This window comes from Paramormyrops kingsleyae, chromosome 2, assembly GCF_048594095.1.
Source record: "Paramormyrops kingsleyae isolate MSU_618 chromosome 2, PKINGS_0.4, whole genome shotgun sequence".
Taxonomy (NCBI): domain Eukaryota; kingdom Metazoa; phylum Chordata; class Actinopteri; order Osteoglossiformes; family Mormyridae; genus Paramormyrops; species Paramormyrops kingsleyae.
Window position 1 is genome coordinate 25,577,056 of NC_132798.1, and position 18,852 is coordinate 25,595,907.

General features: G+C 47.7%; 1 protein-coding gene and 1 long non-coding RNA gene across 6 annotated transcripts in view; both read right to left on the reverse strand.

The window, feature by feature from the left end:
• aopep (aminopeptidase O (putative)) overlaps nucleotides 1-18,852 on the reverse strand; it is a 63,151-nt gene that overhangs the window by 32,372 nt on the left and 11,927 nt on the right. For 4 of the 5 annotated variants that reach the window (XM_023802892.2, XM_023802895.2, XM_023802894.2 and 1 more), the window contains exons 6-10: nucleotides 8,021-8,210; nucleotides 6,414-6,520; nucleotides 2,775-2,877; nucleotides 1,575-1,682; nucleotides 1,121-1,164 (exon numbers count right to left, since the gene is read on the reverse strand). In XM_023802892.2, coding sequence (XP_023658660.2) covers nucleotides 1,121-1,164; nucleotides 1,575-1,682; nucleotides 2,775-2,877; nucleotides 6,414-6,520; nucleotides 8,021-8,210 — 552 coding nt within the window. Of the gene's footprint in view, nucleotides 1-1,120; nucleotides 1,165-1,574; nucleotides 1,683-1,752; nucleotides 1,955-2,774; nucleotides 2,878-6,413; nucleotides 6,521-8,020; nucleotides 8,211-18,852 lie in introns of those variants that run through there. The other variant, XM_023802896.2, reaches the window with a different exon arrangement.
• LOC111839211 (uncharacterized) lies at nucleotides 14,104-17,573 on the reverse strand. Its single transcript, XR_002837056.2, has 2 exons — nucleotides 15,879-17,573; nucleotides 14,104-15,567 (listed from the first exon to the last, which is right to left on the reverse strand). It is a non-coding gene; the product is annotated as an uncharacterized lncRNA (long non-coding RNA).

The following is an 18,852-nucleotide window of genomic DNA, read 5'->3' on the forward strand; positions in this document are numbered from 1 at the left end:
GGAGGAGGGGAAGCGGATGAAAAAGAGTGACAGAGGATGGGAAGAAGGTGATGGAGAAACAGGGGCTCCACACCATGTAAACTTATTAAATGGATTCAGCCAAATAAAGGGGGGGGGGGGCTCCTGAGTAATCTCCCCCCAGGACTGAGTGCTGCGGCAGACAAATAATCAGCCGATGGGAGAGCACACCTCACCTCACCCGACAGCCAGGAAGCCCGCGAGGGGCTGCCGCAAGTGTAAATAAAGCTATAAGACGCGGCCTGCTTAGGTAAGACACCTGACGCACTGGGACGAGAGTGAAGGCAGCAGGGGAAAAGAAATTATGCAGACATGGATCACAGATTCGGCATTCAAGTATCCGGCACAGTTCTCACAGTTCTATCAGTATAAAAACTAAAAACAAGTAATACACACTTTAGTTCCTATGGAGTGACAGACTTCAGGCACCTTTCCATTTGTTTCTCCAGTGTTTACCTTGCAAATGTCTTGCGTTGCGTCAAATAATATAAGACTTAAAATATAAGTACAATAATCATTACTGTGTGAATATAAAAGGATTAAAAGAACCGTAAGAAATGTCACAATTCACTGTTCTTCAAGAGTAACATTCAACCATCTGGAAATTTCACCTCTCCGGATACGAGAGCTTTTTCTATACTAAACGCGCAGTAGGAGTTCACATCTCCACAGCGGCGAGCTGTCTGCTGCTACTCCACAGTGCACGGCCGAGCGGCGGAACAGGGGAGATCTTCATGAATTTTAGATGACAAGGGTGACAATGTCCCGTGAAGCTGGGTTTAATCTAAATGGAAACTTTGTCAGAACAAAGTGCATGTGTTCCTGTGCAGCCATTTTTAAAACAAACGTGAGCAATTCAGGATCTGTGGGGGATACAGGGGTGAAGGAGGTTACTGTACACAGGAGGTGTCAAGCTGGAAGGGTAGCCGTGGGGGGGGGGAAGATTTAATGGCACTTTTCCTCAAAAACAGGCGGTGGGACCCACTTTCCTCTAAGCCATTATTTTTTTGCCTGTTGGACTTAAGTGGGTTGAACATCAAACGCTGGTGAAACTGACAGAGTCTTAAAACAAAGCAGTCGTTCGACATCCACTTAGACTCACCTCTCTATTTCTGGAAAATGGTCCAAGAGCATTTGCAAGAAGTCCTGAGAAAGAAAATCTATTAGTTCCGCATCAGTGAAAGTCCTGTAAACAAATAGAACCACAGGAGTCCAGTGCAATGTGCTAAAAATGTCAAAAATGTAAATCTTAAGATCATTATAATTACTGTGTAAATACAACAGTCAGTGGTTTAGGAGTTAGAAATGTCTAAATTTCAGTCCAATAGGACTGGCGATTGTGTATTATATACCAGTAATATACCTGGCATACTAAACATCTACAAGTGGGACTTGTTGAAGCTCTCAGGAGAGCCAAGCTTAACAGTAATGAGGGAGGGTTATTGAAAAGCTAATGTAAAATTTGAAAACATCAACAATTAAATAAGTAATAAACCTTTTTTTTTAAAAAAAAAATCTGTGAGTAATTGTTTAGGAAGATGCAGAAAATCACCGACCTGTGAGAGAATGAGCCGGCCATGGTACTGTCTCACAAAATGGCGGAAGAAATTTAGAAAAGCTTCTTCACCAATTATGCTTGAGAAAAAGCTCAATAGGAAATAGCCCTGAAAGAGAAACATTCGTAATTGATCTACAACGACATTGACCCTGAAGTTTTGTCTCCAAAATGCTACATTTACTACGTGCTGAAAATATAAATATAATATAGGCTACCAGCTGAGTTTTCAGCAGTCTGCTTCCTTATAAGGTACGTTTGGATAATTTTAACTAGAGGGGCAACAGGACTGCATATACATATAGGGGTGCAGGTGCTGTCAGGAGACACTGTGGGGGCCTTAAGGTTAAGAGCCGCCGGAGATAGGCCAGTCACCATAAGCTGAGTAAGGTCAAGGAAAACGGTTCAAAAATCTGCACTTGTACTCAAGAACAGTGCTTTCGTGTGTCTCGACAGAAACCTGGGCCATCACGGTTACTCAAGCTAGATACTGGTAAAGTGGAATTAAAGAAAAAATGAAATGTGGAGTGATGTTCAGTGCCAGGGTTCTGGATGAGGAACGGAGGAGCGAGAGTGTGCAAGCCGGTAGAGGATATCCAAAGCCCCCAGTTCACCTCCCACCATGGAGACCCCTCCCTATCTGAGTCTCACCCTACAAATAAATGGTTGCTCTGGGGGAAAACAGCCCGCTAGTGGCTGGGGTAGGTCCTCGCTGACACACACGAGCGAGTAACAAATAAGCATCCTGCACAGAAGTAGGCCAGGCTGTACATGTCGTAGCCTGAGTGTGCCGGCTCGGAACGGAGGAAAAAATGATCTATTTGACGAAATGCTGAGAAACTTCAGGCTGCAACCCTTCAGACAAACGCCTTGTGACTCATCCATTCCATGTGGATTTGCACAGGATGTTGGGTCACAGTGAACAATCTAGACACAAACCAGCCTTCATATAAGAGATGTGTCTTCTTGTACACTTAATCGCACCTATCAGTTCTGATTACGCCTGTCTTGAGCAGTTTGTGCAAGATAAACAATACTCACTGAAGTACCCTACCAGGGCATTACGAAGAGTCTGAAAGGCATCTTTCTCACTTGCAAAAGTCTCAATGAAGTGCTCCCTTACGGAAATTTACAGATTTTCAGATGAACACATGCATCAAGTTGACAGAACTCCAGGTAGCTAAGTATGAAAGCATCTTACCTTCAGGTAGTGGACCTGCATGAACGCTTTGTCAGGATTCAGAGCGTGTTTCACCACAGAGGCCCCTGATTCGCTGACTTGTCCCGTGTTCTCCTTATTGGGTCTATAAATGAATAAAACACACACAAAGACACACACAGGTTTGTAATTATATCTTTGTGGGGATTCTCCTTTCATTTATTTGGGGAAAACTCTAATCCTAGCATGATTACCTTAACCCCTACCCAGCCCTAACCTTAACCATAAGCAACCAAACAAAATACGAGACTTATGGAATTTTTACTTTTTTGATTGCATACATGGATAAAGAAAATGGTCCCCACAACGTCAAACTAACAGGTTTTTATTATATTGTGGGGGGACATTTGGTCCCCACAATGTAATATAAACCTAATCCACACACACACACACACACACACACACACACACACACAAGAGCTATCCATCAATTTAACACACTCCACACCCATTTATGAAAACATGCTGCTCCTGGCAACTCCTTCCTGAGACTGTAATCTCCATTCATGTATTGACACGCCAAATGTCTTTCCTTCGGGTCAGAAATGAGACAAGGACAGAGGGTGTGGCATCGATGTTTAATCAGCTGGGGTCTTATAGTAAAACTAGTAGCATGATCTTAACTTGTACAAATGAACCATAAGGAAATTTACAACACAACTTCTCAGTAGCATGATCCATACATGTCAGACCAACATGCAACAAGGCATTGATCAGAGAACTCATGAAGGTCATGTGACCTACTTAAAGGCTCAGCTTCAATCGACCCGTTAAATGGGGCACCTATCATTAGGTTCAGTCTCGTCCGTAAGCAAGCTGTACAAGGCAGCACAAAATAAACAGGAAATTGAATGATGCTGAACATTAATTAGCCAATGTAATGGGCCTGGGACCTTGTTCTCTGGAATCCCCCTTCTTGGGGGTTTGAGTCATAGATTAAACCAAGTTAAGACATCCTACAACCTCCGACCCAACCTGAGCAGGAAAATATAGGTCTGAAATGAACAAGCAAGCCCTTATCTTCTGCTACTCAAGGTAACAGGTACCATAAAAAGACATCTCACATGTTTGAAAAAGGACACAGAAAACGAGGGGAAGTATAAAAATATGCAGCATCAACAGATATTACAGGATTCTCTTTCCATGAAACAGAGAAGCACACGGCCCATACCGCAGCCTGACGACATCAAGCGGTCTCAGATGGCAGCGCCGGGTGACTTTGATTAATAATAGATGGTGAGGGGCGAAAGGGCGAGCCGCTGAGCTCGGAGGTGCACAGGAACACCATCTCAGCATCTCCTTTACCATGAACCCAAAAAAAACAACATACATGACAGATTCCTGACAACACGCTCCATATACATTTCATTTCGGTCCACGCACTGCATGTGTTTTTACGTCGATTATGAGTCACCAATGCCCCCCCCCATGGCCACCCCCGGTACATTGATCATTTTAAATGAACGCTTATGCTAGGTTAGTCACAAAAAACACAGAGTAGCCAACTCCAGTGACCGACAAAGTCAACTATGACACAGATGTATGTACTCATCGATCTTTCTGCATCAAATGGATTCGATTTGCTTTCAATATAATAGATTTATAATTAGACTTCCACAATGAAGAATTTATAATTACACAGACACACGAAAATCTTTCTTATAGCATTAGCGGATAAAAAAATTAGGCATTATTTCCTGAGATATTAAGTAGAGGTTATCTGGGGTTAAGGACCAATTACTGGGGCCTGATGTGTGTCACTAACCCCTATTATTTGTGGTCTTTATCAGATCTGCTCTGTTTTTGGCCATCTTTTACTGCTGTTGTTGTTGCTTTTTTCCCCAGTCTCCGCTCTGTGTGGTGGGGAGTGATAAGCCAGGGCCTGTTTTACAATGGGGGGGGGGGGGGGTGGAGGGTTGACCTCATCTCACCAGCTACCAAAGTGCAGATGGCTGTCAGGCACCCATCAAGCACAAACACCAAAACACACACAATGTGGGCAGGGGTGAATCATTGCCAGTCACCCCCTCTACACCCCATCTCAAACCCCTACCCTCTGATAAACACGGCAGTTACAAACAATAAGTTCCGGGCCTGGTCTGGCACCGAGAAGACCCGGGGAGAAAGAAAGAACAAAGAGAAAGAGAGAAAAAAAAACGAGAGCATAACTCATGCCGACAGGGAGGGCGGTTCCCGTACAAGACAGCCATCTTAATGTTGGGGGAGGGGCCGGCGAGAGACACGTGCCAGAGCGAGGGGAGCAGGTCCAGGCAGGATGGCGGCTTTACCTGCCAGACATCAGGCTCCAAGTCTCTCTGGGCAACACGGATTTCCCGCGTCTTCGGCTGTCCCCCAAAAAGGTCAGTCACGCGATGAGCGGCATCCACAGCCATACCGCGGACGTACCCCCGCGGTATCGAGATCGATTGCCGAAAGATAAACTTTTCTGGACAAGGTGCTGGGACACGTGGAGGTGGATCATGGGAAAAGCACATGCTTCCGGGCTCTGTGCGGGCTGCCCGGGACGCGCCGGATGTCACGGCTCCCCGGCTGGCATCTGGCTCTGCTTATCCCCCCCCATGCCACACACAGTAAAACTGCATTAGACACCATTCTGTGTGCATGGCGTGCATTAGCAGCCAGACGGCAGCCCTGCATCCCCTCGCCCCCACCCCGTCCCACCGCCAGAGCCAGGACATGGAGAAAGATGCGCGCACATGCCTGCGCACGGAGACACGCTACAAGGCCATTTGCGAAAGCGTGAGCACTGCTGTAAGAAGAGCTCGCCTTCATCTTGGGCACATAATGAACCTGTAATTCCAGCAATAAACCCTTAATCCCAGTAATGAACCTTTATTCTTAGCAATAATGCCTTAAGCCCCACAAGGAAAAACAAAAAAGAATAAAATCACAGCGTAAGATTCCGAACATACAGCGAAAGCAAGGGTGGCCCAGGACCCTCTTTTCCTGTCGGCCCAGAACAAAGGTTGAGAGGTGGGCAAACTCGCAACACACGAAACGTTATTCAGGGGCTTTTCCGCAGGCAGGGAGGCACGGGGCTGCGTGTACGTAAGACGGGTTAGGGATGCACTCGGTAACCGCGGCGACGATTAGCGCATCATGCTGCGCCATGTCCCAACTGCCGGGGCAAAGTCGTTATCTGAATAGTGATGACTCACCTGCCACTCCTATTAGCTCCTAATTGAAACGCGGCTCTCAGACACTCTGGCACTCTGGGAATCTAGCTGCTCATATAAGCAGTTTTCTTTGCCCGCCCCAGCTTTTGTCTGGGACATATTGTTGACGATGCCAACTCGGAGGCTACCTCAATTTACAAAAGTGAAGCAATATAGCTGCTGAATAAATCACAGTCGCCTTAAAAAATCTCAGGAAAGGCACGCTTCTGCCCAGCTTGAACAGTCCCCAAGGTCCTTGTGTCAGGAAGTTCTACGGCTTCGAGGGAAACCAGTAAAGTTGCAGTGAAACCATTAAAAACTCCACAACGTCTTGTGAAAATGGGGATCTTGTTTCAGTGAGAATACAGAACCGATCGTCGGGCTCACACTGGTCCGCAACCAGACTGCAACTCTACAGACAAAACTGGGTGGCGGGGGACTCAACCTGAGGATCTGAAGCTCCTCGTCGGAGTTCTGCAGCTCATCTCGGAGCCTCCTCCAGCACAGGAGGGCTTTCAGTTGGTACTGCTCCTCAGCCTGACAACGAGAGAGCTGAAGAAGAGAGAGAGGCCAGCAGGGCGCATCGTGATTAAGGAGTCTGGGTCAAATCACTGCATCCTCGACACTTACAGCTGTGTTTCTTAACCTGGGCCACGAGGAACCCCAGATGGTCCATGTTTTTGCTCCCGCCCAGCCTGCCAGACAGTCTGCATTTTTGCTGAGCTGGGAGGGAACAAAAAAGTGGACTGTCTGGCAGGGAGACGGGAGGGAGCAAAAACGTGAAGCTATCTGGGGGTCCCTAAAGACTGGGCTGAAAAACACTGCTCAATATCAGATATGCTGTTGCATAAATGATTAAAAGGAATGAGCTTTGCAGGTTACCGTGGTTACCGCCATAAGGTACACCAGTAAATAATGATACTGAGGTCAGGGAGGGTGAGAACGGGCCAAGGGCAAGAAGCACGCACCTAAACCCAACCCCACTCTACCCTGAAGAACCAGGAAGAATAAGAGGGGACAGGGTGGGGAGGGGGGGATACAATTTGTCAGGGTGATGAAAGAGAAATACATCATTCAAAGGGAAAGGGTACAAATCTATGGAAGAAAGAATCACGCATATCAGCTGTCGGATTAGCGAGTCACACAGTGCTCCCCTGAAGACCTGCCGTTTAGACGCGTACAAACCAAAGGCGGGGCTTTTAGGGAGCGCCTCGCCCTATCAAATCTAATCTGGCCACGCATGCCACCGAGCAAATCCCACGGTGTGTACGCAGTGTGCGGCCCTAACTGGTGCCCCTGGGCGGAACTCCTTACCGCTCGCTTTTTCCAGCCCAGTTCTAGATAATAAACACCAAACCAAGCAACTCCCACACAAAGAAAGCCTCCATGTCATGAACTATAGCCAACTGCAATTACTGTATATGTGTACTAATACAATTTTTAATTTTACATTTTATATTACATGGTTTTCATCTAAAGACCTTTACACGGGTTACAGTATCAAAAAAGTGCAAAATATTTTGAGAAATGTGAAAGGTGAATTTACACAGACAGCCAAGGCAGTACTTTTACCAGTACTGTGAGTTCTCCTTTGTCAGCTCACATTTTTCATCCTAACCTGTTTAGTCTCCCTGAACACAACATCTATTGACTTTTACATAAAGAAAAAGTAACCAAAAAAGGAACTATACTTCCAAACAGCAGCAGATTCATCAGCCTCTTCTCTGCTTGAACGTCCATATAGAGGAGAAAGTGCTATAACAAACATGACTTGGGGTCATATGACCTCTATGATCATCAGTCTCAACATATGTGTGTGGTTTTTAAAGGCTCAGTGGATGTATATGGTTTTTCCTTGGATTTTAGGACCTATTTGAAGCTATTCTGGGATTCAAAATATTTATACTTGTGCTACAAACAGCTGGAAGAATTGTTTATGACCAAATGCGAAGCAAGTCAAACGTAAACGCTTTGAGGGCTTTGGGAGAAAATGAGGAATGGCTTGGCTGGGGCTGGGGCTGGGGCTGGGGCTGGGGCTGGGGGAGGACTTACCTTTTGTACTCGGGCCCAAAAGACATCCTCGAGGTAGGTGGCAAAGCCTTCGCTGATCCACTCCTCGGTCCAGTCCTGTGCCCCGATGGCGAGTCCGAACCAGGCGTGTGCGATCTCGTGGCACAGGCGGGCCCCGCAGAGCTGGGGGTCCCCCCCCAGGAGGCTCTGGGATAGGAACACCATGTGGGGGCTGAGAAAGACAGGTAAGGATGGCCGGTAATTTAACATCAGAGCGGAACAGCAAGGCACATCCACCCCACCCACAGTCTACAGGACAGATTAAAAGCTGCGTGAATGTATCACATATTTACTGTAAAGAGAGCAAATGCATTTCATGAAAGAGACTTAAAGATAACAGACTTGGCGGCAACGTTATATAAAAAAAAGACCAAGACAGATCAATACTGTCGGTCCGCCTCTTAGAGGGAAATGAAATGACGCTGTATTTTCCATTTGCAGGTACATCGGAATGCTTTGTTTGGCATATCCCATCCAGCTCTCCTTTACAGCATAGACAGATATGCAAGTGAGAATGAAAGCAGGGTCACGCTGTTTATCTGACACCACCAGAGCAGGTCGGGGGTTAAAGACTGAGCTCAAGGGCCCAACAGACACGTGACTGTGCTGCCAAGAGACAGGATCTGAACCAGTGTCACAGGCACCAATCACAGGCACAGAGGCCTAACCCGCTGAACCACACAGCGCCCCCTATGGGTCTCCCACCCGGCAGAGCGAGGAAAGGCTGGATGTGAGGCTCCAGATGACTGTAGGGCAGCAGGAAGCAGGCTGATCACAGTGCTGGAGCTAGAGTACGAATAAACAGACGTCTTTTATGAGCTTCAGTCCCAAGAGAGGCTACTGTGTGCTGATGAGTGAGACGTGCAAGATGTTTGGGACTGAAGTTACCAAAACGCAAGATTTTAATTAGAAACTATTATTATAATCACTATTAAAGGTATCGGGAGCCATGCAAGCTACACACTAAAAAAACAGAAAAAGTTGAATGATTTCCGCACCACGATGGTTTCTGCATGCGTCCGAACGCCTGACTCATTAATTTAAGGCAAAGAGACTTTTTTTGTGTGTTAACCGGTGAAGGAAAGTACAGATGATTTATCAGCAAAGTATCGAAGGTGCCCTTTGTCCGAGCAGAGAGCCTTATCGAGACGCAAAGCCAACCAAAGTGCAGACACAGGAAGGGAACCCACACCCACTCCTTTTGTGTCCCCGAGCCCGTGCATACCAGCGTAATGGTTAGCAAATGTGTGACGCTCTTCGTAACTACTCAGGCTGCTATATATTTATGCAGTCTTTCGTCTAAGACAGATTACCCAGGGACGATAAAAATGACCGCACATTAAAATAGGCTTCCATGGCTCCCCGAGAATTCCGACCAGGAAAACACGGTAACCGCTCTGGGCCCCGAGGAAAATAAGTAAACAAAAACAGTCGCAGACAAACGGGGTTATAAAGGGGCCTCCACTTGACTGGAGTGAAACAAACGCAAACCCTCTGGATCCGTGCCTTGTGTTACCGCCGTTTTATTAATCCGCCTGAAGAGAACGGTGTGGCCCGTAGTCTCACCTTAATCTACCTTTAAATGCACTGGTAAAGTAAACAGCAAAATGACAACATCTCCTTCCGATTTTTGAACCTTAAACCTTGCCATTTAGTTCTTTAGTTAGCACAGGTGCTAAACACCAGGCAAGAGACAAGCAGGCCATATTGCTCTGTTCCACTGCCACTGTGTCCGAGTGTCTGCAGCCCAGTCCCACTGGCCATTGTCCTTTCCTACTGTGTCCTGAAGTAATGGAATACAACTGAAATTCTGAGAACTGTAATCAGACAGGGCAGTTTGAACGGACTAAAGGTGTAAGATAATGTGAAACACATCAGTAAAAATAAACATGTTCCAGCAGCAGCAATCAGCCAGCTGGCAGTCACGTGCCTGGACTGTGTGTGTGTGTGTGTGTGTGTGTGTGTGTGTGTAAGTCTACAGTCGCATTACATTAGTCAGTCATCGCCTCCCCATGTCCAGCTCACACTCAGGGGCACCAGCTGCATGTGACTCCAGGAGACAAACACAAACTGGCAGTACTATTCTGCTGGAAGCTGCGTGTTTTCGGTCACAAATCCAGTTCTGGGGTCTTGAGGTGGAGGAACACAAGCCTGGCATCAGGGGAGGTAGCAGCAAATCAGGTGGGTGGGGGGGGGGGTAGCCAGAGAGAGCCAATCAGATTCCACAAGTCTGCCACACTGCTTAATATGGTTCCAGTTCTGATTTCCCTGCTATGGTGAGAGTGGGATCCCGGTAATCCGCACATGCAAGTGGAAGCCGGCATTCCTCCAATGGACTTTGGAGCCCTTCAACTTCTCAAAACGCACCTCATCTGAGTGTGTACCTTCTCTCCACTGTATCAAGACACGTAGATGGAAAAGGGCATACTCACTCACTCACTCACTCTCTCTCTCTCCCTCTCCCTCTCTCCATCTCAGCAAGAGAGTCCGGCTCAATTAGAAAAGCGAATTACGGAGCGAGAAGCTGAAGTGCAGGCCTGGATTCAGGAAGAAGAAAAAAATCTGTCTTGTCAAACAGGGGAAATGAGGGAATTACAATGAACAATTCTATTTAATTTCCTGCAGTTAAAAAAATATATTTCCCTGCAAAAGGAAACCCTATCCTTTTTCAAAATATATTTTTAAAGCAGACACACACACAGCATGACATGCGATTTCCTCCATTAGAAAATAAATAAGTCGAAAAACAATTGCCTGAAATTTGGGCCTTAGCAATGTCGCCGGGGACACGGAGGTAGCAAACTGCCATGCTCTCCAAATTTAGCTTTTAAGGGTCCATCTCATGGCCTTTCTGCATCCACCCTTCTTCAGCACGGTAAATGAAAGAGCAATCTGTTGTCCGTTCCTGTGCTACACAAAGGCAGCCTTTCACCATCTCCCCCACTGCAAACAGGCCCAGCCCGCTGGTGCGTGATTGTCACAAAGGGTCTGAATGCATCATCCTCATGTCAAACGTGGAGCCCTGGGCTCCGTCTGTGTCACGGCGAACGCGCATACGCCCCGATTCACACTTCAGCGCGCGTGACGCCTTGGCCCGCCTCGCTCGGATATAAACAACCTCAGACGTTCCGGAATTAACGACCTGGCGGCATTTCGGCGTAAACATTCCGTACTGGATGCACGTGAAGGTCATTGCACAGAGCCTCAGAGGTATTTATCACATTCATGTTACAGCAGCAAACGTATCCCATGATGCACCACTCTAAAGCCATGGCGTAATCACGCTGCACTTTCACACATAGCACAAGTTTTTATTTGGGACAAACACCCGTCTCCAGCAGTGGGACACAGGCTTTGATGATCACATGACCAGGGTCTGGTATGTGGATTCTTTCCACCTGTCTCTTGTTCCCTAGGTATAAATTGCGGGAATTTTGTCATTCTTAGTAATCAGGAAGTAACCTTTATTCTGATAGCTTGTTCCACACGCCTCCACAATAAGCCTTTTCTTTTTAATATTTCCTGCATAAGGATCCCTCTCTCTGCTCCACCATGTGCCCATGTGGTTCTGACCATCATGTCGCCCGGTGGAAGTGTGATACGGCGGCGAGCAGGAAGGGACCTGCGCGGTAATGGCGGGAGTTTGGATGTTTACTGAGCAGTATTTCATTCCCTGGGGCTTCAATGTCTTTTCAGGATCCAGTTAACAAGCAGTGACCAGCCTGGTGCCCCCATACGAAATCTGACTGTTAGGCGAGGTGCAGTTAAATGCTGCCGGTGTTTTGTTCTGTGTGGGAGTGTTGGGGTGGGGGGGGGGGGGCTGTGTTTCAGAATCCACTGGAAGGAAACTCCACCCCCCTGCGGTCCATTTTAAAATGCCTGACTTCAAACGGTCGGCATTCCGGGCTCCTTGCAGCGCAGGCCTCCGACTCAGTGCCCCCGTAGCGCTCCTGCAGGGGGGGGCCCTGCATGTCTGTCCATTTCAGGGCTGGTGAGGTTTAGGGGGCGCGTGGCGAGGTTTAGGGGGCGCATGGGGTGGTTTAGGGGGCACATGGCGAGGTTTAGGGGGCGCATGGCGAGGTTTAGGGGGCGCATGGCGAGGTTGAGGGGGCGCGTGGCGTGGTTTAGGGGGCGCGTGGCGAGGTTTAGGGGGCGCGTGCCGAGGTTTAGGGGGCGCGTGCCGAGGTTTAGGGGGCGCGTGGCGAGGTTTAGGGGGCGCGTGGCGAGGTTTAGGGGGCGCGTGGCGAGGTTTAGGGGGCGCGTGGCGAGGTTTAGGGGGCGCGTGGCGTGGTTTAGGGGGCGCATGGCGTGGTTTAGAGGGCGCTTCCCCGCCGGGTAGCAGAAGCACCAAAGGCTGCGATTTCCACATTATGCACCCCCCCGCCATGCTGATCGCATCACACGCATGTTTCTAACTTGCCAGGTGCATTGATGCTCCTGAGACGGAGGTGATGTACCCCCCCCCTGCCGCAGTGGGCTCCGTCTTCCTGCCACATGCTCGCCTGCACTCTCGCCACACGTTATGCGTCGGCAATGTGGGGCCCAGAGCTTTTAACGGCACGACAGTGTCTGGCCGCTTGGGTGGGGGGGGGGAGGGGCGGTAGATGTCCTTTTTTGTAAATGCAGCAGTCGGTGTATACATTTGTGGCCATTTAAATCCAGCAGCCCAGATTAACATCTTCAAAACATTTTATAAATGGATCACACCATTCACACCCCCATTTTTGGCTTGTCAAAACACTGGCACCACAGTTAATCAAATCAAGAAATATCTCCCCCTGGATTCGTGGGAATGGATATTAACTTCCACCCCCTCAATTCTGTGGCGCTCTTTTGCAAGACTGACGATAAAGCTACTGGCTGAAAAACACAACATCAAACCAAGGAAACAGATGAGCAGTATTCATGGAGCAGGCTGCCATCTGCACGCCATTTGTCTGCTGTCTTGTTTTTAAGGTGAAGCCTTGCCCCTCCACGAGCCTGTCAGCTGCGTGCTGACCCCCTCCATCCCACCCCCTCTGCTCAACATCAGGAAATGTCATTGGCTCCAGAGTAATTACTTTATGCTGCTCTGCCACCGCATGGGAGGTGCAAGACTTCAAAATAAGGCCCCTTCTCTGTATTTGAAATTGGGATTCCACTGTCAGTATTTACTCCCTAAGGAAGAAAAAAAAACAAAAACAAAACAAGCAAACAAAAGAAACACTATAACTGATGAAGACAGGAGGCATTACTTTCAACAAATCATAAGATGTGGCCCTCCCCAGCTGGGGGGGGGAGGATCTGGTGACCATAAAATCAGCTTCTGCGTCTGGCCCAGATCCAAACCACAACCCCCCCCCGTGTTCCTCCTCACGCCCTGACACCCATTCTGATTTCCTTTGAGTTTCCTCTTGTACCGACACACAAACCACCACCATGTTTTTTCTCAACTCCTGTACCCAAGTAACGTCGCTATTCCTTCCTCCTCTCCCCTCATCACAGTCAAGTCCAACAGCGGTCATACTAGTTAGCCATGGGAGTAGGCAAACACCTCATGGCTAGGAGGGATTCATCAGGCTCCGCATAATAGCAACCGCACATGGCACTTCTGTCAGCTCAAACTCTTGCCCCAGTCTTTACCCTGGATACTCTTCACTAAGTGACTCCAGCTATCCAGCAAGTTTGTCTCTATGAATATTAATGCAGGAGCGGTCATGCCCCATTGATCCTGAAAAACGAGACAAGCGAAATAATTGGTTACAATGTTTCATAAAGGAAAAGACTTTTGGATTAAAACTAATAATTAAATAGAGGGCTACATGGTAGCTCAGTGGACAGCTCTCTTTCCTTAATCACCAACCCCACCCTGTGCGTGGGGAGTTTGCTTGTTCTCTTTGTGATGCATCATTTGCCTCCCAAACACATGCACTTAGGAAAACTAGCATCTATAAACAGTCCATTGCATTTGTGTGTGCATGTTCTTTGATGGCCTGGCATCCCATCCAAGGTGTCTTATGCCCCTATGCTGCTGGGGAGGGGATTCAGGCCCCCTGCACTGGACAAATGACCGTAAGAGGAACAGATAGAATAAAGAGCAAAGCATTTATTTATTCTGGTAAATAAGGGATAAACAGGCAGGTCTGTATTCTGTACTGCAGACATATACACGTGCAAGAAAGTGTTGTATCCCTGACAACACATAAGAGTAGAAGTAGTACTCGTTAATTGCTTATCTTTGAAAACATCAATATAACAAAATTGAAGTATCTTCTTTAGCCAAAACAAAACCATTATATGATGACAGAAATACAAAAAAACACAATCATACAGAGTTTAAACTGTTGACCATTGACTTTCAGGCTCCCTTCTTTTGTACCCATGGTCATCGGCCAATAGTGCAATGTGACGGGCAGCATATCTAGGCTCGACTTGACTGTGCGTGTGATGTGAGCATTGAACAGAGACGGAGACACACGAGAGTCATGATAATCTGATAACACAAAGGTCAGTCTCAGCATCGCTTCCTCCTCCATGCACATCATCAAAAGCCAGCATCTGAATTCAGTCGTCAGAGAGCAGAATCGACAGTCAGACTGACTCCGCCTCGTAACGGCGGAATGACAGCTCGGAGCTCAGGTACAGTGGACGGGTGTGGGGCTGCTAATCACGGTGGCAGCGATCGAGTTACAGCAGTGCGGATGTCATCGTTTACTCAAATTTAGTTAGCCTGCCACTCAGTGCAAATTAAGAGTAGCGTTGGCCGGAAAGAAACTATATGTTAGTCAGCTAAATGATTTATTTTTTTTTATTCTGCTTGAACGCAAGGATGGAGCATAAAAAAAAGAGGCAAAATCACATTCAGCCAATGACAGCTTACTGAAAAAAATCAAGCAGTGATGCGTCAAAAGGTTCACCCAAGTACACAGGGAAGGACAGCAGCTTTTGTACATCAGGATACAGCAAAATACGTGGGCCCATGTTTAAGACGAGAACACAATGTTAATAGGAAAAGGCGGCAGCCATCAAACTAAAAATAGAGGCTAAAAATGGGGAGCGCCAACGTTTCCACAGAACCACAAAAGACGAGTGAGAAGTACAGAGTCACCTCTGACACGCAGGACCAGCCTTAACTGTCAGCATTAATTGGGCCGTTGAATGCTTTGAGATTTCACACAGGAGCCTGGAAAATCCTCCCTTTCTCCGAGCGCAGGCGAGCACGACGCACTTCTGTTTAGTAAGGGGGCCCTTTTGTGTGCGGCAAACATGGGAAGGTCTTCAGAAACACCTCAGCCACCGCGGTTCGATTAACGGAGGCTGTTCGTATTGAGACTCCCATTTTTCGTGCCGCTCGCTTCCTGGAATACCCAGTGATCAGCCCGAGGCCTGGGGGGATGCAGATGACTACTGAGGACATCCTTCAGTGCAGTGCGTGTCCTTCTCGCATGCATCTCTCCCGCACGTGTTCCAGACGTGGTGAAGCCGTCCTCTGTGCCGGGGCTGGTTATCGGAGCTTGTGGGATCTATTCCGCTAAGCCCTTTACACAGTGCTGCCAAATGGAGGTCAGGTCAGCGAGAAACAACCAGACCGACTCAGGAAACCGTACAACTTCAGGGAAGCGGCGCTAAGGTGCCGGTTGAAGGCTCACTTAGTTTTAATCTCTATAAAACATTCAGAGCATTACGACAGACCGATACACAGCCCCAATACAGCTGGGGAGGAGGAGCATAGGTCACTGTCATACTCATTCAATCAATATTGTACCGGTGAAGCTAGCTTTGTTTTAATGGAAAATCTAGACAGATTATGAAAATAACTGTCGAGTTCAATGTGTCAAGACAAGAATCTCACTAAATGTACCTCACAATCCGCAAGGAGTCGCACAGTGTCCTCTGGAGTCTGGAGGCCCATTTTCCGACTGTTTACAGAATCAGGGGCACCATCGGCCCTCACTGGCTGCGGGACTGGCCGGCTTTCATTTCAGCTTGTGATTCTAATTAGTGGCTGATCACTAGAAAAGCTGCTCCTTTTGATTATTCAGCCCGGGACCCACTTTTCGACAAGCCTGGTAGCAATTTGTGGAGCCACAGGCAGCATGGATGTTTGGGTAATGGCTACTGGAAAATAAAAACACACAATCTCCCTTTATACACACATACACCTGATAAAAATCAAGCAGAGGTCCGTTCGTTAAGCCAAAGGCATTCTAGGCACTTCATACGGCACACCTAGGAACGGCCGTTACCCAGGGTGGAAAATCACTTCTCCTCATACACTTCCAGTCCAAGAGAAGATTCAAATGATTATTTTCCTTTCCTTGTGCCATAACTTAGTTTTTCTCCACCCATCACATCCCCTGAGTGTGTCCGTGTGATCACAGCCAGAGCATGTGTTTGATGGGCTGTAGATGTTCTGTGCAGCTTGACCTGGTGTGGCATGAGGACGCGGACAGGCTTTTGTTCTCTTATATCACCAGGCAACTCACCAGGGCCCAACGTATCCTTGGTAGTGATTTCTCTGCCTACTACTCAGCTATGGTACCCTGACTAATCAAGGTCCTCAAGTCTGTAGCAAAATGATGTCAATTATATTTTGCGGCTGCAGGAGTCCAGGACAACCCTCAGGCAGGAGGTCAACATGATCTGTGAAAGGCAAGGCCTCCTTTAGGGTCGAGCTCCCCCATTTGCTCCCCAGACCCACGGTGATACACTCCGCAAAGCGCCTCGCTTGTGTCAAACCATAGCATAGCTGCCTGAGGTAGCATGTCGCTGAGGGTCTGTTTACAGGGGCGGAAAAAAGTGCCGGTCAGGAAAGAGTCTAGGAAGGTGTATGTCGCAATAAACCCAGGGAAATTTTTATTAACGCGCACTCAACAGTTAATAAAGGATATAAAGGATCGCAAAATAAAACCAACAAACACAAACAAAAACCTACACCCATTACAGCTCTGGTGAAGATGGCATCTTCAGCTCAGAAACAAAATTCGCCTGATGACTGACACTTTATTTATGTTGTGGGTTGCGCTAACCTGACATGGAGGCATTCATGTTGATCTGCAAGCGTGCGTCATTGCAAGCATAGGCATTCAGTACCGGCGGTCGCATGCAACCATCCAGCAGCATTCAGAGTGCACGAGTGCAACGGCCGTGTGCTAAGTGCCCACATAATGATCCGCATGCGATATGTTCACAAGTAGGAAAATATTTGTTTGGCCAAACACAGCGAGTTTGTGTATGTCTGTGCTAGTACTGCGCTTGTGTCCCGGCATTGCATGCAGCCAGCCCCGGGCGGTGCAGGAATTACAGTAATAGGGCAGCATTTAAGCCAAAGCGCTGTCTGTCTGCGCCCCGCAGTGTGATTAGCAGGCTACGCTGGTGTAGGGAGTCTGGGCCTGCGAATCTACTGACCCCCCCACACCCAAAACACACACACGCAGGCAGGAGAAGCAAGAGAAGGAGGCAAAGGAGGGGGGGGGGATGTGCTGCCCTGACAGATTTATGTCCCCCGTCAGCAGGCCTCCTGGACGCTTCTCAAATGGCATCAAAAAAAAAACAAAAAAAAAAAAAACAGGCAAATGGTTTCAACTAGGGTTTTATTTATTTACGCGTCTCAACACGGCGCTGTGATTAAAATTCACCAACAAGCTAACTGAGCTAAAAAGGGGAGGTTCCCAACCTGCCAGAGGTGCATGCGGTCCCAGTGAAGCAGGAAGCATCAAGAGGAGACACATCAGCATTGGGAAGAAGGAAAAACTCAAGAATAACTCCTTACAGCGGGGAAGGACGTGGCATTTAGGTGGACAGTGTCCAGCAGAGGGGAGAGTCATTAATGCAAAGACATTTGGTGTTTCCTGTTATACGTGAGCCACTCGGCTTTCCGGGAGCGTTAACCTGTTTGTTTTTCTTGAGCTTCGTAATGAGGACCAAACGAGACGGGCAGTAGTTAATGAGGTCTAAATAAAATGTGTTTATCAGTGCACAGTGTCAATACAGCAAAAAAAAATAAATACAATACACCCTCAAATGTACAGGAGATTCAGACGCAAACCAACACCCTGGTTACTTCAGATACAGGGGACACGAAGCTAAGCCTCAGCATCTTAACCATCTCGCATGAGTCAGGGGAGTCAGGGGTGAATGGGTGCTGTGTTTCCAGATGATATAAACATTGAGGAATATAATACTTGCAAAAATGAAGGCTGGGTGCGAGCTGACTGCAGTGCAATAAAAGCAGTCTGACAGAATTACAACCTGACTGCACTTTAATTTATTATCCATTGTCTTCTCATTCCACTTTAATCAACCCCAAGTTAAATAAATAAGTCCTACATTAATTGCAGGGACGATTTCGACGTTTGTTCTCAACACAGGGAAATACTGTGCAATTATGTTTTCTACGCTCTTTAACTGGAACAAACAGCTGACATGATCCGGCGTAGCATCGACAATGACCATCCGGAATGGTTCCACGGGAATCTGGCACTATTCTCGAAGTGAGGAATTTTATCCATTTCACACTGGATCAAAGATGAAAAGTGCAGTAGGTGCCACCATAGACAGGCCCCTGGAATGGTCTAGGTGCTGAAGGTGCCACCATAGACAGGCCCCTGGAATGGTCTAGATGCTGAAGGTGCCACCATAGACAGGCCCCTGGAATGGTCTAGATGCTGAAGGTGCCACCATAGACAGGCCCCTGGAATGGTCTAGATGCTGAAGGTGCCACCATAGACAGGCCCCTGGAATGGTCTAGATGCTGAGCTCAGGTGGAGGGTTTAGGAGTGGTATTAGTAACCATGTGCACTTGCTCCTCAAGCTGCCTGGCCACTTCTTGGAGG